Genomic DNA, 25,220 nt, shown 5'->3' with positions numbered 1-25,220 from the left:
CATATGCTTCTCCACCAAAGCCATAATTTTGACCAAGGCAACATGTCTCTTTGAAAAGCTAACAGATGCGGTGAGATATTAAAGAAAAAGTTTTCAGCATGAGTAAAGGATAGTTGGAGCTCTTCAGAAAGAGAGGGCTATAAACTCAAGGAAAACTGTAAGTGCAGAAAAGCAAGGGAAGAATCTTCCAGAGAGCTGAGCTGAAACTGTTGAAGTCAGAGCCTAGGAATTGCAGAGTATTTTGCATCACAAAACAAGGATCAAGATTTCCCGGTCAAAGCCTGATTGCAGAGGTTTCAGGCATATTGACTCAGAAGAAAAGTTTAACAGAGTTGACTTTAATTTGAATTCAGTTCAAAGAACCCTGGAGCCAAGAAGAGTGCTTAAGAAGCTTGTTAGAGAGATAGTCGCCAGGAAAGGAAGCCAGCATTTTCATTTCAAACTTCATTGCACTCAGATTTTTGTAAAGCATCTTTAAAAAAGAAAGAAAAAAATTACAACAGAGCCTTTGTATTTGGTATTTGATTTTTGCCTCTTAATAAATGTTTGCAAAAGCACTTATTTGGGGGTTATTTTTCCCTTCATTTATTTTCATGATTAGTATTGGTATTTTTATGGTATGCAAAGCTTCCATAGGGCAAATCAATTCGTAACATCCCTCCTATGGGAAATAAGAGCTTACAGTACGTCAACTAGATTTGCCAGCAGGAAACAATTAGGTTAGGAGTTTCAGCTCAAGTATGTTCAGAGTAGCAATAAGATCACCAGTGCCTTCGGAGGAGTTGCAGGGCGTTCCAGAATCTTTCCTCAAGGAGAAATGCAACTTCTTTACTGCCATTTGTTGATGCTGCAACTCAGTCTGTGAAACGAAGAAAGTCTGGCCACCACAATAGCAGAATGCACAGTAGAAGTAGTCATGTGCTGCGTAATAACATTTCGGTCAACAATGGGCTGCATATACTTATGGTCCCATATGATTAGTATCATATGACCTAGGTGTGTAGTAGGCTGTACCATGTGGGCTTGTGTAAGTACACTCTATGATGTTTGCACAGTCGCCTAATGACATTTCTCAGAACAAATCCCGTTGTTAAGCAACGCATGACTGTGTAGACTTCAGAGCCGAAGAGACATGCATTTAAATCCTAACTGGGGCTGTTATGATCTATTTGCTTCAGAAAGTCACTTAACCGTCCGGGACTGGGTCTCTTCATTGTAAAATGGTAATAATAACACCTACCTTGCCAAGCGATGGTAAGTTTTAGAAATAATCTACTCCACAGCACTTGGCACATAAAAAGAAAATGGTGACCATAGTTATTTTGTTTTTGATAAGGAGGACGATGATGTTTTCATTAGAGATTTGAGATCATTTTCAAACAGCCTCCTGGCTCTCTATGTATGGATCTCTAGAAAGCTCACACAATTGCTGTCCATTGTTATAAATCCTTGTTTTTATTTCATAATTCATCTCAATTCAAGTCAGCAGCTATTCAGCAAGCACTAGGGGCAAGGTGTACAAACACAATGATGCATTGACCTTTGCCATCAAGGAACTGAAGCTAATATGATATTTATTGTGCTGGGTGCTCTGTCCCAATTCAGAGGACTCCACCCAACCTCCATCCTATTGAGTTTACTTATTCATTCATGTGTTCATTTGTTAACAGATGTTTGGGTTCCTGCCATGTGTCAGCTGTGTGGCAAATCTTGAACCAGACACAGTCTCTGTCCTCAAGGAGCTCTCTTGAACAGGCAAGGAGAATGCAGGTGATTGGTGCGAAGCCCTGTTTAGATTTCAATGAGAAATGACACTGGGGACATCAGTGTATGTACACTCTTCCTGGCCAAAGTTCCACCTTGAATGCCTCGCTGCTTCCTGCCCTGTAGAGGCAAGACCATGAGTAACAAAAGCCTTTAGAAGCACTTCTTATTTCTTTAGCTTTTAGATCAAGTCCCTGCTCTGAGCACTTAGTTCCTTGCTTGCTTTCTTCATCATCTCAGCCAGGCCTTATATGGCCCTCCCAAACCAACATCCTCCTAAGCCTAGGGTAAACCCAGCCTGTTTTTCCATTTCAGACCCAGCATTATCCCTTGTGTCTTCTTTTGGATACATACCAGAGACACTTCCTAGAAGTTCTAGTAAGAGATGGGGCAGAGTGTGACTGGACATCTAAAGAGCTCATAAAGCATCTTAGGACAGCAAGGTGGTTATGAGCTTAGGTTCAGAGAGGTAGACAAGTGTGGGTTCCAATCTAGACTCTGCCCCTGTGAACTATGGGGGTCATAGGAAAGACATTCAACCTCTCTGAGCCCAATTTTCCTCTTCTGTAAGATGAAAATAATGGTAGTTGTTAGTTCCCAGGGTTCCTGTGAGGATTAAATATGTTAATGATTGCAAAGGCCTTGGCTTAGTGCTTGACATTTGATAAACTCGCAACCAATTTACTCCTGTTAAAGGAGGTTCTCTCCAAAAATGCTGTACTTTCGAACAAACTGTCCCAAGTTCTGTGAGGACTTGAGTTTACAACAGAGGAGGCAGTACTGGGGGATCTAGACCCTTCTCTACAAGAAGAGAGGAAAATGAGAAAGAGTGAATGAACTACACGAAAGAAGAGAGAACCGGAAACACACATACACCCCCAAAAGATACACCAGGACTTACCCTCCACCCAACTTATCAAATTTTAACATTATGTCATTTCTGCTTTAGATTTTTTTTAAGTTAGGGATATAGTTGAAGTTTATTGTGTATCCCTCTCTAATCCCTCTCCTTCCCTCCTTCTCCAAACATAACTATTTTCCTAAATTTGGTATTATTCCCATGCATGTTTTTATGCTATAATAAGTATATATAAATCCATACACAATATATAGTATTCTTTTAAACCATCTATAAATGATATTTATGAGAGAAACTCTTAGTTGCCTAATCAATGGTTATTTATTGGTTGGCCCACTCAATATTTACTTTTCTTCCTTACAGAACATGTAGTTTATTTTGGGCAACAATGCACCCAACTAAAGAACTACGTTTCCCACCTTCCCTTACAGTTATGGGGGCCACCAGTGAGATGAAAGCAAAGGTCACTGGGCAGGGCTTCTGGGATGACCCCTAAAGAGACTCAGCTGGCAGGTGTACCCTTTGCTCTTCCTCCTCTTTTCCTTCTTCCTACTTGGAACATAACTCTGGTGGATGAAGCTCCAATAGCTCTTTAGTTCCTGACACCACCTTGAGGTTGGAAACTAGTGCTAAAGATGATGGAGCAGACCTTGGGTCTGCTCATGACCTTGGAGCCTCTGTATCAGCCTTAGATTATCTACTTCTAGATTTGTTTTATGTCATAAAGAAATATCTTGTTTAAGGCACTTTTTGTTGTTTGTTAAATGTAGCTGAATCTAACCCTAAATAATAGAGAATCATGCTGTGTATATCAACTTCCAAACTGAATTTTTTGCTCAACATTACATTTTTGTTGCTCAGCATTCTGTTTGTTTGATGAGGCAGGTTTAATGTTTAAATCACCAATTCTGGAATTAGACTGGCGGGTTCACAGCCCAACTCTGCCACTTGACATTTATGAGACTTCGGGTAATTAAACTTCTCCATACCTTAGTCTGCTCATCTATAAAATGGAGATGATAATAGGACCCCCATCACAGATGGTTATGAGAATTAAATGAGTTAATATTCACGTGCAAAGTGCTTACAGTAGCACCTACAGCAAAATAATAATATAACTCTATTTAGGATTATTAACTGTTATTTTGCTATTTATCCATGATGATATAGTTCAATTTTAACTGCCGTATAACATTCCATTTTGTGACTATGCTACAGTTTGTTTTTTCATTGTACTATTTGATGAAGATTTGCTTACAGTTTTTAACTTTTAACATTTTTGTTGATACAATGAATGTTTCTGAATGCATTTCCTTGTGCAAAAATTTCTCCAGGGTATCTACCTAGAAGTAGAAATGCTGAGTCTAGGGGTGTGAGCACTTGCAGCGTGGCTTGATAAAGCTAAATTCCTTTCCACAGTGGTCATAACAATTTGTATATGAGAGTGCCCATTATGTCTCATCTTTGCCAAACCTTGGTGTAGACTTCTTATTTTTTGCCAATCCAGTGGTGTAGCAAAGTATCATTTCATTGTTGTTTTAATTTGCGTTTCCCTGATTACTAGTGAAGATGGAAATAATTTTGAGTGATTTAGAGCTATTTGGGTTTCTTCTTCTGAGGACAACCTGTTCCTATCATTTCTTATTTTTTACTGGGTTATCTTTTCCTTTTTGAATTTGTGTATGTAATAATGTTACAAACATCTCTTCCCAATCTGTCACTTGCTTTTCCACCTTCTTTAGGGCACAGAAATTTTAACGTGGTCAAATTTATCAATCTTTACCCTAATTATTGATATCTGTGGCTTAAGAGTTCCCTCCCTACCTCAAGTTCATAGGATATTCTCCTATATTTTGTTTTAAATCCCCAGGAAGGGGGTCTTTCAAGCACCTGGAATTTATTTTTTGTGTGCAGTGTGAAGTAGAAATTTGTCGTCATTGTTATTTTTATATGAGTCAACAATGATCTCAACACTATTTATTGGGTAGTCTGTCTGTCTATACTGATTTGTAAGGCCACATCTGTCATGTATCAAGTCCCCATATGTTCACAAGTCTGTTGCTTGGCTCTCTGCTGTGTGTCATTTGTCTCTTTGCTATCCTGGTACCAATACACACTGTCTGAATCTCAGTCTCTAAGGGGTCTTTAATCCATGAGCTAATTCAGGAACCTTGGTTTGTTGGCATCGTGGAGCTAAATCAAATCGTAGTTAGGATGGATTGTCCCCTGTTCACACAGCTCTTCCAGCGCTATGTAAGACAAGTCTCAGTGCCACTGGAACACAGCAGAAGGAAGGAAGAGATTTAACTCACACTTGCTTTTTCCTCACTTCTCAATACATACCCTGTGGTGTTTCAGACTCCAAAACCCATACACGCATTCTGTCCCCATCAGAGTCTGCTCCACATGGTGCTGTACTCAACAGTTCCTCCCCACATTGCTGGGCAGCAAAGCCATTTGTCTTTCTAATGGTCCAAACGAAAGGAAAGGTGCCTAGATGCAATATATATAGTCTGGGTAATTATGAAGGACTTGTGACAGAGACCATTATATTGAAGATGTAAAATGTCACCAAATCCCCACATGCACAACTCTAAAAAGTTTGAGAAAATTGGAAATAAAGTATACACTCACCAGGTGGGGTGTTATCTCCCTGGCTCTTTCATGAAAGGACAGAATGAAGTGATTAGGGGGTGGGTGGAGGGAGAGTGAGTATAGCTACCTACACATGTTAATTTGCTTTTATCTCAGTTTCCTAAAGCAGAATAATAAGCTCAACCAAGCGCCCCAGAGAGAATGCTAATTTTGTTTTATAAATCAGATAACAAATTTATCTGATCAACCTACAACACCCTAAAAATGTTTAAATGATTGCCAACCCCCCTGGAGCCAGCCCTGGTGGTCTAAGTGGTTAAGATTTGGCGCTTTCACTGCTGCAGCCTGGGTTCGTTTCCAGGTCAAGGAACCACACCACCCATCTGTCGGTTGTCATACTGTGGTGGCTGTGTGTTTCTGTGACACTGCAAGCTATGCCACTAGTATTTCAAATACCATCAGGGTCACCCATGGTGGACAGGTTTCAGTGGAGCTTCCAGACTACCAAGAAGGACCTGGCCACCCACTTCCAAAAAATTTGGCTGTGAAAACTCTATGAATAGTAGTGGAGCATTGGCTGATATAGTGCCAGAAGGTGAGAGGATGGCGCAAAAGACCCAGCAGGGTTCCCTCTGCTTTACACAGGGTTGCTAGGAGTCAGAATTGACCCGATGGCACTAATAGCAACAATCCCTCTGGGCACCAGGAAATGTCCATGGGTCTGCCTCAGCAGCCTCAATCAGAATCAATCAGACAGGAACATAAAAAACAAGGCCCAGTGGTTTTTCTAAACATCCAGGATCTCTCGCCAAGGATTAAGGTTTAATGAAGTAGGGAGAATTGGGCCTCTGGGACTAAGTCTTCAGAAGAGGAAGATTTCCTAGAGGCATGGGCAGCCCCCAACCCCGACCAAGCAGTCCAGCCAGGGGACATCACTCTGTCGTTCTCCTTCAAGCTGGGGGTGGCTGGCTGATTTATTTCTGTGCTACTTCATATCTCCATGGGCCTTTGCAATTTAAGTGGTGAAATCCGTTTCTCTACTTTCTTCTCATTCCTTTTTTGCCTCTTGTCTCTCTTCTTCTGTCTCTTTGTGTATTTGTGGTCTTGTCATAGGAGCCTACAGTCATATTCTCCTTCACAATCTTATAGACTTTCTTCTACTCATCTGATAAACTTTTCTTTACTCTAGGAAACAATCAGGTTAACAACTGTGGTCTATTGTTCTTCAGAAAGCCACCACAGTTGACCTTGGGTGTGGGTTGCATCAGAAAGTCACTTGGTATTGTTTCAGATAGGAATAAAGGGATATTAAAACAAATGAACAATCCAGAAACAACTCTTTGACCAATTGAGTCTCTTGGTGCCAATGACCAAGTGTCATTGTGACACTGAGGTCAGGCTCTGTACTTTTGTCTAATTTGAAATGCTTTGTAATTTAAGAAACTAAAAAATTCCCAGGTAAAACCCAAATAAAGTCTGTAGTTTGATTAATTGTATGGTACCAATGTTAATTTCTTATTTTGACAAATGTATCCTGGTTCTGTAAGATTAGGAGAATCTTGGGTGAAGGAACTCTGTACTACCTTTGAAACTTTTCTGTAAACCTAAAATTATGCTGAAATCAAAAGTTTATTTTTAAGAAAATCAAGCAGGGCAGTCGCAGATGTCTAAAGTTATAGGAGTAAACATAAATGGCTCACACTGAGGCAGAAAAACCAAAAGCCAAGCTGACAGGGCTATGCATTACGAAACTGATGTTAACTCTACTACTGAGTATTTTTGTGACCTTAAGCAAGTCACCTAACCTCTCTTCATTTTATTTATTATTTCAGAGAAAAAGACAATCAGATTAATCTGTAAAATATAGAAAAATTCAGAGTTATCCACAGCCATACCCTCCAAGCCACAATTTCACAAATATGAAAATTCAGTATCAGCAAATTTATTTCTGCAAATCTTCTAGTTCACCCAGACAACTTCAGTTCCAGGACATGCAAATATCAAGTCATTTGTAAGAAAATGGGGAACTAAAGTGTTAGGAATAAATAAAAACGATATATCAGAAGTAAAGATTTACACAAAATAATATTGAACAATAAGGAATATTGAAAGCCTGTGAATTGTGATCTCCCTACAGATCCCTGGGTCCATAGAGAAAGCCTTGCTGAGAGGTGTGAGAGCATCCTGTTACAAGTACTTGGGTCCGAAATCCTCCTGAGCAGAGTTAAGGGCAGGTAACCCTGTGTCATGGGAAGGGACTTTCAGCAACACTTCCCCAATAATGTGCCCATCTCAAAAATCCAGTCATTCAGAGTCACTAAGATCTGAGGAGCCAGAAGTCAAAAGCCCTGAGTCATAGATCAGAACAATTTTGTTTTTATGCTTCGTAACAGATTTTAGCTACAAACAAAATTAATTTCAAGTTTCTTGTGTTAGGAGAGGCAAGCATGAAGAAGTTCTAGGGAGCAGATCCTGAGGGAAATTGTGCTGTATCCATTGTTATTTAAAAGGATGAATGTCATCTGTATTGACATTATGTAATATGCTACCTTGATTGTTTTGTTCAAAATGTTTTTCATTACACTCCCAAAATGTGGTCACAAGAAAAGGGAATTTCTACTATGAGTGCTCAAGTTCTTTAACCACAGATTTTTCTAAATGGGTGTATTAAGGAACTTAGCCCGGATGACTGGGGAGAACCACTATAATACAGACCCAACCTTCCTCAAAGGATCATTAGAGGGGTAAAATGGAATAACAGAGTTGAAGTTCTTTGAAACTTTTAAAAATAATATTGAAATGCAAACAAATCAAACACTTCTTGGTGCCTATTATTGTGCTGGGGAAAGAGGTGTAAAGCGCTGACTGCTCCCTGGAGGCACCGCAGTCAAGTGATGACCGACCCCACCAGGCACTAAGGTAGAGTGGTGACTGCTTCCAGTGGGAAGTAAAGTGGTGACTGCTCCCAAGAGACACTGGGAGATAGAGCAGTGATTTTTCCCAGGAGGCACTGAGGGTTAAATGGTGACTGCCCCATAAGACATGGGGGGTAGTGTAATGACTACTCCCAGGAGGCATTGGTGGGTAGAGTGGTGACTGTGTTATAGAAGCCCTCAATCCGGACAAGTACGTAGCCTCAGTACACAGAACTAGGAGCTAAAGTGGGATAAGGACAGAAGCACATAAGTAGCCCTTCAATCATACTTCAGGACAAGCAAGGCTTTCTGGGGGAGGTAACATCTAAGTCCTAAAAAATGAATGGAAATTAGTAGGCTTTGAGGGGTTGGGGAGCAGGGAGTACTGGTGGTATCGGTTGTGACAGTGCGAGAGACACGAAAGGAAATAAAATAATTTCCTATGACTAGAGCAGAGCATGAAAGAGAGGTTAACATAAGATAGGGCTAGGAAGAGAGGCCATATCTAGTTCATGGAGGGAACAAGATGTAGATTATGTTAGTTTTGTTCCTTATCCTGTCTGAGGGAAATTGAAAGCCAGAAAATATTTTGAGCAAGGTGATGACATGAATGGATTTATAATTTGATGATATCTTTCTGATTGCTTCATGGAAAAACTGATTGGAGGGGAGCAAAATTGGAAGCAGGGACAAACTATGAAACTGTTTAAGTAATCAAGGCAAGAGATGAGAGTGGCAATGGGCCCGGAGAAGCATGGACAGAAGCAACAGATAGGTTAGAATCAAGAGGACCTTGTAATTGGTTAGATACATTGAGTGAGAGAGGAATCAAAAGCTTGGGCAACTGAAAGGGTAGCATTGCCGTTCCGTGAGATAGGAAATAGGGGGAATGGCAGATATAGGGTAAAGATAATGAGTCTATTTGGGGGCAAACTGAGATTGACGTTCTTCAGAGATGTCCAGATGGTGATGTCCAATAGGCAGTTGGATCTTTCTTGAAATTCCTCCCTACTTGGGAAATAGAAGTTTGGAACATATGGAGGCCTTTTGAGAACCTTGTTGTTAATATTAATCTAATAAAAGGGGAGAAATAATAAAGAAGAGAGGGTTCAGTTATTTCTTTGGAAAGATGAGAATGTTCAACCCAAAGCTTGTATGAGAGAGTAACCCAACCGGAACAGATAGATGAAAGGGCTTCATCCTTTTGATGAAGAAAAGAGAAAGGATCAGCCACTTAACAAGTGTGTGCTGCGAGCTCACTTAGGTTTTATGGATAGGCTGTCATCTCAGGAGGAAATAATCTGCCCTCTGGCGAGGTCCCTTATCAGGGTCACTCATCCCGTTGACTTCAGAAAAGTCAGGGTGAGAATTACACCGGAAGTGAAAGTGTTAGAGACACACATGGGCCTTAGCCATTATCTGGTCCACTACCCTCATTTTATAGAGGAAGGAACTAAGGCTCAGAGAGAGTCTGCCCATGGTCACACAGCTGGTTAGTGGGATGTGTAAGCCAGATGTCAGCTTGGCTTGGCTTACCCTGCCCTTTAAAATCCAGATGAGATCAACCCGAACTGCCATCTCATATCCTATAGAAAACCCTGTGCTACCATCTCCCCCAACTTCTGTGGATTCCTATGGGACTTATGTTTCTACCTGTCATTTCTGGTTCTAATTTCTAGAATTTGCTAAATTTCTCATTCTCCACTCTTTCTTATGGCTCTTCTTTTATCTTCTCCCCATGATGTTGAGCCAAACATGGGAACAATTGCTTCTTGACTTCTAGACTTCTGCTTCCAGTCAAATGATACCATTCATACAAAGCCACTCTGTGTTGTAAAGTTTTAATAACAGTTTTGAAGTAGTATGGAAGGACATTATATCATATTACAATATCACAAATATTTTTAAGTGAATATTTTTATTTTTAAAAAAATTTAAAAATCCCACATATATGGTGGAATATTATTCAGCCTTAAAAAAAAAAAGAAAATCTTACCATATGCGACAACATGGATGGATCCTGAAGGCATTATGAAAGTTAAATAAGTCAGACAAAGAAAGACAAATACTGTATGATCTCACTTATATGCGGAATCTAAAAAAAACCAAACAAGCTCATAGATAAAGAGAACAGATTGATGGTTACCAGAGGTGGGAATGGGGGTAGGTAAAACAGGTGAAGGGGGTCAAAAGGTACAAACTTCTAGTTATAAAATAAATAAGTCATGAGGATATAAGGTACAGCATGGTGACTATAGTTAATAATGCTGTATTGTATATTTGAAAGTTGCTAAGAGAATAGATCTTAAAAGTTCACATCACAAGAAAAAAAAATCTTGTAACTATGTATGGTGACAGACATTAACTAGACTTATTGTGGTGATTATTTTGCAATATATACAAATATTGAATCCATTTCACTGTACACCTGAAACTAATATAATGTTACATGTCAATTATACCTCAATTAAAAAAAGTTCCACTGCCCTTTTCTGACAACACAAGCACCAACCCGCTACCTTCTTAATCTTGATTTCTCATGCTCTTGCCAGCTAATTCTCCCCCTCCTTTCTCCTCTCCCTTTTTCTCTTCCCTTTAGTTCTTGTTCCCTTGCCTTTCATCCCAATGCTGATCACAGCATATTCCCTTCCTAAGGAAACTCTGGGGGCAGCTGCTAAAATATCAGTTTTTCTCACCCCACTTCAAAAATCTGGTTCCACACTCTGCACTAAGCCATACGCCTAGTCCATTTGACCTTGAGAAAGCTCCTCCCCTCCCAAATTTCCCAGGTCCTGCTCCCTGCATGCCCCACCACAGACTTTTCTGGGTGTATCAGTCAGCATGTAATTCACGTAACTGTGGGTATGTTTTGAGTGAGGTGAATTGAGCCCATCAATGTGTTCTATTGTCTTTTAATTGCTTCCAGCCCTGTAGATTTTTGAACTTTCTTCCTTTCAGCTCAGCACTGATTTATTCAGCTTCTGCGAGCAATTTATTCACTTTTAATTAGACCCAACTTAATTATTTTGTCAGTAAAAACAAACCAAAAGAATCTATAAAACAACTTTTAAGTGAAATCACATTTCTGCCTGGAGGGATATAAAAAATGAAATTATGCATCTCATTTTACCTGCCTCTTACAAAGATAAGATTCCCCACACAGTCTTTTTATTTCCCAAGATCTTTTGCCTCTCATTAGGAAGATACTTGGGAAATCAGGTTTAGAGTAGAGGGAAGAAAATGAGAAAGAGTAGTTTTCAATGGAGAGCAGATATGGGAGTGCGTAAGACAGTGTCTTTCCAGCTTTGCTCCTCAGCAACCCCTATTTTAGAATGATCTGGGAGCTGGTTAAGAATGCAGATTTCCCACCCCCATCCCCAGTGGGTCTGAGAGGTGAGGACAAGAGATAGAGCTTCTCACTTGCCTATTCTTGACCTTCTGGACTCGTGCTTGCCTCTGGACACCCAAGCCCTCTTATTCAGTAATTGGCCATTTCTACTTCTTCAAGAAGCTTACCTTGTCCTACCTAGTCATCTATGTTTTCTTCCATCTCTGACAACTTCTGATGCTTGCTGTCTGCAGTTATTTAATTCCCATTGATAGCTTATCCAATTATCTTTTCCTATGTGTATATCTCATCTCTCCAACCATTTTGTGGGGTCAGGAACTACGTATTACAGATCTTCCTCTCTGCACTTAGCTGAATACCCTGCATTTCCCTCTACTACTCCAGTGTTTCCAACCTTTCAGAGCTCAAAGATCTCTTTTGTCATCAAAGAATTTCACAGCCTCCATTTGAAAGTAGCTATAACTTTAGTATTCATGGATTGAGAAAATACATAATGGCAAAATCCTACCGTGAAATCAGTAATGCCTTTAAACAAATTAGCAATATATCCATCTCAACAGCATCTGTTACACTTAAAAATAGTGGCTTACACATGGATGAAGCATATAATGTGTTCCATCTACAGACTACGCCAGGAGCACATATTAATTCTCTGACATCTTGCTATCCACAGCCTACCTCATGGCAGTGTTTAAGAGCCAGTGTTTAGGGGCCACTCTCTTGACCTCAAATTTAGAGTAGGACGTTTAAATAGAAGGTGTCAGAGTGCTTGGAAAGTATAGAATCTCTTTCTTCAGCTAACAAGGCAATAATGACAGGTCTGACCATATCCTATTGCCATGCTGCCTCATTACTCTGCAGCCCTCACTGCTCTGCACTCTACTACTCTACCCAATACTTGGAAGAAATGTCATTTAATCTGAGACCTGGCAGAGAAAGCCAGTGCTCACCAAAAATTCTATGTGTTCCCCATGTAGCCCAGTGTCCCTTGGAGTCAGGATGAGACCATGTGACTGATTCTGGTCATTTGACTATGAGCAAAGTAATGTAGTTCACTTCTGGGTCCCTGTTTTGGCTATACTTAAAGCCACACGATGGGATCATGAGGTGGAAGGAGCCTGGATCCCTGAGTCACCAGATGGAGGAGAGTTACTTGGACCTGAAAATTCTTTGTAGGTTATGCTAAAGCACTGAGGTTTGGGGCTTTATTTGTTTCACAGCCTAGCCTAACTTAGCCTAACTAACGTACTAGGCAAAGAGTAAAGAAAGAGCTTTCAAGGGAGAGGAACTACTAAATGCCTAGACCCATGCACGCAGAGAGAGAGAGACAGAGAGAGATTGGAATATTTGAGAATATTGAGCAAGAAGGAAAAGGTAGGCAGGAGCCAGATCATATGAAGTAATGCAGGCCACGGTGAGAAGTCTGGATTTTATACAAAGACAATCATAATCATTAAGAGCATTAAAAAGAGGACTGACACGATCTGATTTATACTTCAGAAAAATAACTCTGGCTGCTATGTGAAGACTAGATTGGAAAGGGAGCAAGTGAGGATGCGGGAACCAGTTAGAAGTCTATTGCAGTAGTCCAGACAAGAGATAATAGTGCCTTTTATTAGACTGGAAGCAGTAGAAATGTTGAGAAACAGATGGATTTGAAAAATATTTAGAAGGCAAAAATAGATAGAACTTAAAAATAGATTGGCTGTAGCAAATGAAGGAGAAATCAAAGATAACTCCTAGGTCATTTGGGTAAATGGAGATGCTATTCATAGAAACGGGGACTACTGGAACCAAAGTGAAGTTTGGAGAGAATCCAAGAGATTTAGAAATGTTCAGGTTGGGATACCTAGAAAAGAAGTGGAGATAGGGGCCAGCCCAGTAGCATAGCAGTTAAGTTCGCACGTTCCACTTCAGTGGCCCGGGGTTTGCTGGTTCAGATCCTGGGTGGGGACCTACTCGATGCTCGTCAAGCCATGCTGAGGTGGCGTCCCACATAGAAGAACTAGAATGACCTACAACTAGGATATACAACTATCTACTGGGGCTTTGGGTAGAAAAAAAGAAAAAGAGGAAGATTGGCAACAGATGTTAGCCCAGGGCCAATCTTCCTCAAAGAAAAAAAGAAATCTCATACTCATTAGCAGTCACTCTTCATCCTTGCTCCTTACCCCTCTACCACCCCAACTCTTGGTAATCACTAATCTACTTTCTGTCTCTATGGATTTGCTTAAAAAAGAAAAAAAAAAAAAAGAAGTAGAGATAGCAAGTAAGCAGTAGGTTACTCTCGTCCAAAGCTCATGAGAGAGGTCTGAGCTCCAAATACATCCAATGGGACATCAGCTTGCTGGGTAACTGGTGACACCCTAAACTCTAATGAACTTGGGAGATAATGAAGTATAACATGGCAGACTACAGAAATATCTTCTTGTCTGTTTAAAAAATAGTTGTCCTTTGAAAATCTGTTGGAGTAAACCTCTTATGGACCGAGGAGCTAAGAGAAAACTAATCAGCAGTGAAAAGCATTAGCTGAAAGACTAGCGATGGAGGCTGACCATGGCATGCTGATGAGGCAGGAGCTTTGTAAAGACCTATCTTTCGATCTTTCCTTTCCCACAAAGGCCCACTCTATAGGATTTAATTTGTCATGTATTTCATTACCTTCTACAGAATTGCATCCTTTGTCTAATTTTATTGAAAGTGATTGCGATTTCTTTCTCACTCTCCCTTCCCCTTTCACACTAGTCCCGGCTCTCACCAACCTCCAAAGGCAACGATCCCCATCCCACCCTGTGCAAGGGCCTGCAGACTCATTTCTTACTCAATATTTCTTCCTCTAGAGGAAGTCAGCATCTGGCATCCTAATTATAGGACAGATTTTGTAGTCTGTGAATGAGGCACAATCACAGCTCTTGCTTGTCCCATTGGGAAAGACAGCCCTGTCTGGTGCTTACAAGAACTGATGGCACACAGCAGCTATATGTAGACTCCTGTCACTGAGTACAAGGCAAATGAAGGCTCGAAGATTCAGCTGTCTCCAAGACTTCTATCGTATCCAAACCCCAATGCAGGATAAGGTCTCCTCTTTCATTGCTTTCCCACGAGGTCCTTCCTAAACTTTCCTGGGCAGGTCCCAGAACTGGAAACCTTAGTGAGAGGCTTTCAAACCATGATTTCTGTTTTCTGACCTGCCAATAAACATATTCTCTGAATCTAAAATGCCATCAATTTAATAATATGTTGTGAGAGTAAAAAGAAAAAAAGAAACGTTACCATATCAATTATGTGACATATCCTAGGTCCAAAACAATAAAACGTGAAAAAAAGAAATACATCCTGGATCCTACATCCTGGATTGTAGTTTTTCCCGAAAGGGAGTAGGAAGAAATGACAGGTTCTAGAGAGAATTATTCTATTCCCTTTACTTTTATTTCTTTGTCTGTGAAATGAGTATGGGTAAAACAGGTAGAAAACTACATAAAAGTGATGGCCACTTTCTCAAGAAAATCGAACCAAAATAAGTAGAAAAAACAATATGAACAAGAAATTGATAATAATATTGTTTTACTTAAAGTCTTTCCTTGATCTAGTGGAATGCTTGGGGAATGAATAGGAATCTGGTTCACTGGATTTTTTATTTAATTCAGCGTTGATGAAAAACTTGTCATTGCTATTGTTGTTTTGACACTTTTGTGAGAAACAAACAAAAAAACTTGCAAAACATATTAGCAGCGTTTCCCGCATTAGCAGATGAGCCTCAAATAACGAATGTGACATGCTTTCTGAGTGATTGGTGATGTTTCTGAACCTGGTTCCCAGAAAAGCAAATAGAAACATAGAAGGTCTAAGATAGTTGTGATAATGGGCCAAAAGTTTTTATTTTAATAAAAGTACATCCTGTTAGTGCCTATTAAAAAAAATAATAAGTGTGTCAAACCCCTAATTTCAGATATCAATGCTTTAAAAGTCAATATTCAACCCTTTCAAAAGTGAGTTGACTTAAAATAAAATATATTGCATTTAATAAAACAAATGATATTCGAGTATGACAAAAATTGAAAGGGTGATTCAAGAATGATTCACTTTGGGGAAAACTGATATAATTCATTGATTTGAGGATATGCTAACCCCCTCTTTCTTCTCAGTGGTTACTGTTTGTTGAGTAGGTGTCTAACAGGAAATGTTTTTTTGTGAGATTTACACATTTATCCTCAGGATGGAGTGCTTTAAAAACCCCTGTGGTTAATTGAAAGCCAAATTTCTTAGATTCTAATTAATTCTACTGTCAGGATAGTGTACTATTTACCAAGAATCTAAGTGTAGATTAAATTTAATTTTATAGGGTATTTTTTTCCCCATGGTCCTAACCAACTGATATACTTTTTAGAGAACTGTACATGAAGGGAAAATAATTCTCCAACAAGCACTTTTTCCTGCTTTCTAGCCCTACTTGGGTTTTCTTTCCATCTTTAAAGTCAACGTGTTTGCTCTAACTACAGGAAGCTTGCAAATGTGGCTTCTTCCTAGGATGGTCACTTGCTTCCAGACACACACACACATATACACATATACATACACACAACACACACACGTAGACACACTCACTATTCCATCCAGTTACCTGAGATCCCCTGATCTCAGCTCAAGCCCCTCCTCTTCAGGGACAAGGTCATACCCCTCTGTAAGGCAATCACATTGCACTCTGTTCTCCTTTGTGGCTTATCCTGGTTGGTGAATATATATGTATTTCTATGAGTGTGTGTTTAAAATCTCTGAGATTTTGTGTGTTTAAAATCTCTTGCACTAGAGTGCAAGTTCCAGGAGGAGAGAGATGTAGGTTTTACTCACCTGGTATAAAACAAGGGTTCAATCAGTATCTTTTGGTTCAGTGAATGAGTGATTGATTGACCCCTAACAGTGAGAATGGAATTTGCTAACGATGCAGTTTACTTTCATTAAAATGAAAAGGAAAGGAGCTTGGGTTAATTGGAAATGTAGGCCAGGCAGAATGCAGAAAGTTTGAGAATGAGTACACGGTTTCTCAGCAAACTGTAATTAGCCCAGTATGTTAGGCTAATGGTGCCCTATATAGGAATGCCCCCCCCACACACACACACACACACTGTCTAGGGGAAAATGATATTGGTGTTGGAGAGGATTACTACTTCAAACTAGATGTGATCTGAGTATGAATTAGCAAAACTAGATAATCCTCAAGTTTATTGTTAGTGGGAAGAGCCATTTCAAAAAATTAAAATGAGAGAAAAACTTTATGACTGGAAGGACCTTAGATAGTTGCTTCAGATGTACCCCTCCCTGTCTGAAAGCAGTAGTAAGCCACACCTCAGATAAAAGGATTACACAATCTCCCTTTGTTTCTTGTTCTACTTTTGGAAAGAAGTAACTTATTTGGAGGAAAGGGGAAGCAGCGAGTCCCCAGTCTTGGCCCCTCCCACCCATTCTTGTGTGCTTCAGCCAGAACAAAGCCTGGGATCCACAGCTCCCTTCATGTTGCTCCCCTGCCTGACACTCTTCAGGACTCCTTCGTGTTCTTAGCGTAATAAATAGCCTTAACAGGCCACCTGGCCCTTGTCTGTCTCTGCAGCCTCAACCTTTGCTACTCTGTTCCCCCACTTCAAGTTCTCTACAGGACACTCCCAGGAACTTTCTGTTTCTAGAACCAGTTCTTGTACAACTCCCTACCTAGCTAACTGTGTATATATATATGTATACACACACATATACAGACATACACATTATTTTCTGAACCATTGAGATGCCTTGCGCCTTTACCCACAACTTTAGGATGAATTTCCTAGGAATTAGAACTTTTTTTTATATAACCACTATATATTTATCATAATTGGGAAATTTGACATTATTAAAATTCTATTACCTAATCCACAATTCACATTCAAATTTCACCCATTGTCCAATAATGTCCTTTCGACCTATTTTATCTCCTCCTGGTCCAGGATCCAATCCAGGATCACACTTTACATTTAGTTGTCATATCTTTTTAGTCTCCTTTATCAGAAACAGTTCCTCTGCCTTTCTTTGACCTTTGACCTTTGAAAAACATAGGCCAGTTATTTTGTAGAATAGTCCCCAATTTGAGGTTTTTCAGTGTTTCCTTGTGATTACCACAGAAGTGACATTGTGTCCTTCTTAGTAATCATATCAGGAGGCACAAGATGTCAACTTATTCCAATATTGGTGGTGTTTGCTTTGATCTCTTGAATAAGGTGGTGTCTGCCATGTTTCTCCACTAGAAAGTGATTATTTTTTATCATTGTAATTAATACTTTGGGGGGAAGATACTTTGAAACTATGGAATATCCAGTTCCTCATCAAACTTTCATCTACTAGTTTGGCATCCATTTCACATCTGCTTTATTTTTAAGAGAACTTAGTTTAGATTGTTAATAAGAATATGATTATGATCAATGGACTTTTTAAACCAACCCACCTAAAATATCTGCAGCTCCCATATCAATCCAATCTTCCTTTACGAAGATATTATCACCTAGAATTGAGAGAAGTCTGATATGTATGGCATTAGCCAAGGCAAGATTTCTCATTTGTGTTTTCAACTCTATTCATGAATTATCTTTTCATTTCCTTTTCTTTTATAATAATAATAAAAAAAAGAATCCATGAAAGAGGCATATTTTTTTATAATGATAAAGAAGATATATAATGTTATTTCTGGCTTACCAAATGTCATATTATTGCTTTTGGTCACATTATGATGGACATCAATAATTGCTTTTTTTTTTTTTTTTTTTTGCTTGCTACAAGGCTCACTTAAAACTCTGAAGAGCTTCTTGCAGCCTTGGGGTCTGTGAATTGAAAATCATTTGGATTGATTAAAGTCATAAGGAGAATTAAGATAAGGGTCAGATCACATGGGCATCAGGAAGGTAAAAGATTACAATTTAAATGAGAAATGGAACTTTTTCTCCTTTAGTGATTCCTATTTTCACTGACAGATGGGGTTGCTCTTTGTAAGATTAATAATACCTGACATTCACTCATACATTTATTCAAAAGAAAATCATCCTGTGAGCCTACTAAGTGAGAAGCACCATTATATACAACTTCTCTCCTTACTAAGTGTATCTTAGAATAACATCCTTCTGGGTCTTTAAGCAAGATTTGGCCAGAAGCAACCTTGAGGGCTTCTTTATACATTCCATTAAAAGAGCTCAGAAACTGGAATATCCTAGATAAAGCAACATTTTTCCACCACCTAGGAAGATCATCTGCTTGACTAAGTGCTCAGTTTCAGAAACCATCAAATGGAGTGGAGAGAAAGGAAGGGATCTCCCACCCTCACCCCCAGTCAACCAGATCAGAAAACGCTAGCAGTGTTCGTGGAACAACATTCAACGCAGCCCAGTGACCTCAGGCCCAAATTTTCTAGGAAAGAAACTTCTCCTCTATTCTACCCATCACTTTCATTTGAGGTTCTGGCCACAAATGAGGTTCTCCAAAATATTATCAGTATCAGAAAATTTTAAAGCTAGAGAAAACCTAAAGATTAAATACTTTTCCCTTTAAGACCTGTCTCAGAATATTTTTTAAAAGCTTGTGAAAAAAGCGGAATAAGAATAGTTTTCCTCATATTACAGTGAGGAAACTGAAGACCAGCAAGGTGAAGAGACAGTTCAGCGCTAGGAATGAACCCAGAGCCAGAATTCTGACCTTCGGGTTCATAGCCCACTAGGCCACACTTTTGCTGATAGTCTCAACCAAGTCATCAACACCCTCTGGCCCCTTAAATGCTTTCATGGCACTTATCACAGTGTTAGTTGTATATTATTTATATGATTATTTGCCTAATGTCTCTCACTCTAGAACATATGGATTATAGAGATTGAACCTATTTTTCTCACATTGTATCCCAGAATCTACCTTGGATGGATGGGTGGACAGGTAGCTGAGCCGATATACCACATATTTCTCCTGACAATAGCGACTTCCTCTGTCTGTTTCCAGACTTTAGCTTGCTGCTGAAAATGGCCCTCTCAGTGGACTCGTCTCGGCACCGGTGGCAGTGGCGAATCAGAGATGGCCTCCCCCAGTCTCCTTCAGAAGCCACACCACTGCTGTCCCCAGAGAAGGGGAGGCAGAGCTACAACCTAACACAGCAGCGGGTCGTGTTCCCCAACAACAGCATATTCCACCAAGACTGGGAAAAGGTCTCCAGGAGATACCTGGGAAACAGAATCCACACAACCAAATATACCCTCCTCACCTTCCTGCCCCAGAATCTCTTTGAGCAGTTTCACAGGTACACAACCACTTGGCTGACTGATAGACACTTTAACCAAGTATCTGCCGGTCAGACAAAATCAGAGATGCCACCCTCTGGGGCACCTTCCTGTAATATCCAAATGCATGTACTTTGAGAAGCCTTGTTATTCATTCATCCATTTTTTCATTTAATAAATATTTACCAGAATCTACTCTATGTCAGGTCATGCGTTGGGTGCTAGAGATAAATGAGGAAAAAAAGAGAGAGAAAGAGACTGTCCTTACTGAGTGTATTGTCTGGTGGAAGAGACAGACATTAACTTTAAAATTATATAAGTTGATGTGAAATTGTAACTCAGATAGGTACTTCCAAGGAGAGATATACAGTGCTATTAGGATGAGTAATAGGGAAATCTAGCCTAGTTAAGAAAGTCAGGAAAGACTTCTGAGAGGAAGTGACAATTGAAGATAACTGAAAGAAGAAAATGTGTTAACTAGGTGAAAAGAGGGAGAGAGAAGTTAGGGAAGGGAGCCAGAGGAGTGTTCCTGCAGACAGACCTTCATGTGCAAAGGCTCTGTGGCAAGCGGGAGTAAGAAACACATGGAAAACTTAGAAATGCAAGCCACTCTTTTGAGATAATATATGGAAAACCATCTTTTAATTATAAAGCAAGATATGCACTTAGATATCAACCTAAATTTTGTAATTATTATTATAAGCTCCCATTTATTGAGCAACTACTATGCTACAGAACCCTCTATTGTGCACGTAACAAATATTATCCCAAGTAATATTTATAAGCGTTATTTAAAGTAGATAGTACTATCCCCATTTTCCAGAAGACAAAACGGGCTCAGGAAGGTCACACAACTAGTAAACAATAGGAACCAAGTTTGAATCTAGATGGATTTGGTTTCAAAGCCCTTACCATAGTGTTCAAGGTGACACTGAAAGAGAATGTCATTTTAGTTGGTAAGGGCCAACAGCAGTGAAGAAATTGTGTGGAGAGTACATTTTTCTTCTCCGTGGTTTTGACTCCCACCTTGCTTGTGCCTTCCAGATGGGCTAACCTCTATTTCCTGTTCCTGGTGATTCTGAACTGGATGCCCTCCATAGAAGTCTTCCACAGGGAAATCACCATGTTACCACTGGCCGTTGTCCTGTTCATCATCATGGTCAAGGACGGCATGGAGGACTACAAAAGACACCGCTTTGATAGAGAGATAAACTGCTCCAACATCCAGATATATGAAAGGTGAGGGAAATCCTTCCTCTGTTTTCTCTCTTGCAAATAGTTTATACAAACTCTCAGCATTTTCAAAGGATTAGTCTCTCTTCTCACATTATATTTTCTTAAGACCATTTAATTCAGTGATTCTCAACCAAAGCGATTTTGCCCTGCATGGAACATTAACATTTTTGGTTGCCATATTGGGAAGGAGGGTGCTAATGGCATCTAGTGAAAAAAGGCCAACGATGATGCTAAACATCTTACAATATACAGGACAGCCTCCCACAACAAAGAGTTGTGATCCGGCCAAAATGTCGATTGTGCTGAGATTTAGAAACCTCAGTTTAATTTGTGTAAACACCCATATTATTAAGCATAAGGATGTTATATTATTAAGAGTAGGGTTGAAAGTTTGAGAATTAAACTCTAGAATTGACTGGATCATCTCAGGAGACCAAGCTCAGGAGCAGCTCTTTGGTGAGTGACAGGCAATGTCTCCCAAACAAGAAAATGTATACCATTTCTAAAGCATCTGAGGCTCTTGGCTAAAAATCCTTGCTTTAGAACTGAACCAGGTAGGTTTTAGGACCCAGAGTTGGTGCACCTGTTCTTGGCTGCCTGGGGTGGAAAAGGAAGATACCTGCGGATGACGTCAACATTCCAACAGGTGGAGTCTCAACAAGTAGAAGGAAGTGACCTGGCGGGTACACACCTGTTCCCTGCAAGCTCTTTCCTTGTCATAGTTCTCCCCTGGTGCTTGTACACCGGCTTTTTATTTTTAATTTTTCTTTTGAAAGAAGAGAGAGAAATTTTCAGCAGAGAAGGCAAGTAAAAGATGTCAGAGACATGACTCACTGGCAGCTGAACAACGGAACTGGTCAGGAAAAAAACTCTTTGATGGGGAACTCGAGTGCCATGCTATGAGAATTAAAGTAACAGGATTGAGCAGAGATGAGAAAGGAAGGGAGGAGGAAACGGAAAAAGAAAGAAGACAAGAGACGAGTGGTGGTCTCCAACCTGCCCTTTGAAGGATGGTCCCACAAAGAGAACCCCAACAGATGTTATCGTGGGAATCAAATTAAGACCAGCAAGTACACTGTGTTGTCCTTTGTACCCAAGAACATCTTCGAACAGCTACACCGGTTTGCCAATCTTTATTTTGTGGGCATTGCAGTTCTGAATTTTGTACCCGTGGTCAATGCTTTCCAGCCTGAGGTGAACATGATACCGATCTGTATCATCCTGGCAGTGACTGCCATCAAGGATGCTTGGGAAGACTTCCGGAGGTACAAATCTGATAAAGTTATCAATAACCAAGAGTGCCTCGTCTACAGCAGGTAAGGCAAAACGCTTCAGGGAAGTCCCGGGGGCCCAGCTCTGATCTTTCTGTGGCTGCTGCCACTGTAGTTGCTGTTTATAGAGGGATGTGGTAGGGAGACAGCATTATTTTATCTCAGTGAAGCTGTTCAATTTCCACAGTGAGAATTATGGTCTAAAACCAGAACACAAAAAATACAGGCTTGAGTCAGTCATTTATTAAAATTAGGAGGTCTTTATTATGTGGCATTTTCTTTGCTGTTTCAGATGTGTTTGACATTTGATAATTTTGTCTAAATTCTCATCCCTTCTTGGTCCAGTGTGGCCATGAGCACATTGGAGTGTGTTTGGAGACCCTCAGAGGGAAGAGGCATCATTGTTTATCAAGGGAGCAGTAGAGCATTGTATTAGGAGAACCACCCTGGAGACACACTGCCTGGGTGGAACACTGTCTCCATCACTCATTAACTACACGACCTTAGGGGAGCGAGAATTGGAACACTTCCTGGGATAGTTGTGAGAATCGCATGCAATAATCTTTGGAAAGTGTTTAGCACTACGCCTGACATATAGTAAATGCTCAATACGCAAGCTGTGATTGCCTCATTTTTAGAAGGTAGAACTCAGATTAGCTCCACCATCAAGCCTGTTCTTAAGCTTCCTCTCTGATGTTGTTCCAACCAAAACAAAAACTGCACACCCCTTGTCTTGCCACATCGTTGAACGTTATTTTATACATGTTGCTGTTTTACTAAGGTTCCATTGAGCAAATGACCAAACTGAGTTGTTAGGGATAGGACGTGCTCTCGGTCAATAAGGGAAGAAGATGGAGTGATTGTGTGTCTCAATTTTGTGACAAGTCACGTAGCCCAGAAAGAAGCAAGGGAGTCGAGTCTGGGCTTACAGAGAGACTGCCATGACAGAGCACTTTCTGGGCTTGCAATTAGAAGACTTAGATGATCCAATCACTAGCAGGCAAGGGCTTGACTTCTTGGTAGGTAAGGAAAATGTCCACCTCTCTCAAGGAGCACCATCCCTCTGATTTTTCCTCTCTGACTTCATCAACCCCAGTTCAGCAGAAGCTCCGCAGTTGCTCTGGTCATTCTTAGGATGAAAGGGGTTTGCTTCAAGGTGTGCACTGCAGCCGATTAGGGCTACTTCCTTCTGAGAACAGGCTCTCTTCCCCAGGGGAATAGAAGATGATGGACTTGGAGCTGGCTGACAAGAGGGTTTATGAGCCAAACTCCACTTGGAAACTTGTAGCCTGCGGAAGCCTCTAGGGACACCACGTGATGCAAAGGGTTCATTTGTCTCCAGAGCACCCCTAAGAGAAACTCCATGTCCTCCCCTCAGCGTTATATGAACTTCTGGCCTCTTCGCTTGCAGGGCCACAACTGCCTGTCTGAAAAAGTTAATCTGAAGGGTCCTGTTGGCTTTTTCAGCTAGATCCAATGATCTTGAATGTTGTTAGCATGTTGAACACCTAGAATTCAGATTTAGTCATTCCTCACTTTTTTTTTTTTTTTTATGAGGAAGATCAGCCCTGAGCTAACATCCGTGCTAATCCTCCTCTTTTTGCTGAGGAAGACCAGCTCTGAGCTAACATCTATTGCCAAGCTTCCTCCTTCCCCCCCCTCCAAAGCCCCAGTAGATAGTTGTATGTCATAGTTGCACATCCTTCTAGTTGCTGTATGTGGGACGCGGCCTCAGCATGGCCAGAGAAGCGGTGCGTCAGTGCGCGCCCAGGATCCGAACCTGGGCCGCCAGTAGCGGAGCGTGCGCACTTAACCTCTAAGCCACGGGGCCGGCCCCTCCTCACCTTTGAATAAGGAAATTATGAAGAAAGGGAAAAATAACTGTTGAGGTCTGATGCCTTTCTTTGAAGAGACTGTTTTTTAAGAAAGCATTGCTTTTCTCTTGTCACCAATCCACTCCATCATTTTTTGTTTTCTGTCTTTCTCCTTTGGTGTTTTTCTCTGAGAAGATGCACAGTGGCAAGCAGGAAGCTGGTTCCTTGGGGAGGAATGTGTGTGGACCTCAATTGGCCTGGTCCTGTTCTCCCTGCTCAGCCAGAAATCCCCTGCCCTAAGCATCCCAGAATAATGGGCCTGTTCTTGGGGATAATCTCAGTGTTGATCAGACCACAGGCCGACCTGTGCTGGGTGCTGGCCTGTTGTAAATCAGGCTGTTGTTGTTCTGTTCTCAAAATAATTTCCAGGGAACAGTGGAAAACCGAGGTGATAATAATCCTAGAAAAAAGAGACATTAGTTCACAGGCTCACTGGCAGAAAGGGACATAAAGGTTTTGGTGGCAGTATTTCTCAAAGTGTATTCAGTGAAATAATAATGACAAAGAGATGGTCTCTGATAAAAGACAACCAGGGCCAAAAAAATGTACCCTGGCCTTCCTGACCCGTGACCCATAAAGGACTAAGAAAAGATACACAGTAAATAAATCTGTTCATCTTTGATTAACTCAGTATTGTTCCAAACTTACTGAGCCTCAGAAATATTTTTTAATATCTATTAACATCTCCATTTGGGAAATTTTATTTTTTTCAGTATAGCAAAATAATTGACTACTGGGGCCAGGCAGGTAATTGAATGAAATAGACTGGATACAAAAAGGAAAGCAATATTATTCATGTACTGATACATGGCAACTGACGCTTGGCATCAGTGTTTGGATACAATAGGGAGTAGTGGGGACTGTGGCAAACTGGAAGGCCCATACATTCATCTCAGGAGGCAGAGCTGGCCACTTGGCTCCAGCTGTTTACCATGTGGAAATATAGGCCTAGTATTGCCAGATTGTCTGAATTTTATTAGAGGAGCTAGAAATTCATATTTTTATTTCAAATGTTTGTAACTGATATAATTTTTTCAAATACTTCAGACCGATTTCATTTGACCTAAAGTTCTTATTTTGT

General features: G+C 40.4%; 1 protein-coding gene across 5 annotated transcripts in view; it reads left to right on the top strand.

The window, feature by feature from the left end:
- Positions 1-25,220, top strand: part of ATP10B (ATPase phospholipid transporting 10B (putative)) — a 305,435-nt gene that overhangs the window by 180,606 nt on the left and 99,609 nt on the right. For 2 of the 5 annotated variants that reach the window (XM_058545355.1, XM_058545378.1), the window contains 2 exons: positions 19,484-19,778; positions 20,803-20,997. In XM_058545355.1, coding sequence (XP_058401338.1) covers positions 19,504-19,778; positions 20,803-20,997 — 470 coding nt within the window. In that variant the 5' untranslated portion in view covers positions 19,484-19,503. Of the gene's footprint in view, positions 1-1,670; positions 1,771-7,369; positions 7,453-19,483; positions 19,779-20,802; positions 20,998-21,670; positions 22,311-25,220 lie in introns of those variants that run through there. The other 3 variants (XM_058545345.1, XM_058545363.1, XM_058545369.1) reach the window with 3 other exon arrangements.

Source organism: Diceros bicornis, chromosome 1 (genome assembly GCF_020826845.1).
Source record: "Diceros bicornis minor isolate mBicDic1 chromosome 1, mDicBic1.mat.cur, whole genome shotgun sequence".
NCBI classification, from domain to species: domain Eukaryota; kingdom Metazoa; phylum Chordata; class Mammalia; order Perissodactyla; family Rhinocerotidae; genus Diceros; species Diceros bicornis.
The sequence above is the reverse complement of the archived record's forward strand: the minus strand, read 5'-3'. Positions and strand labels throughout refer to the sequence as shown.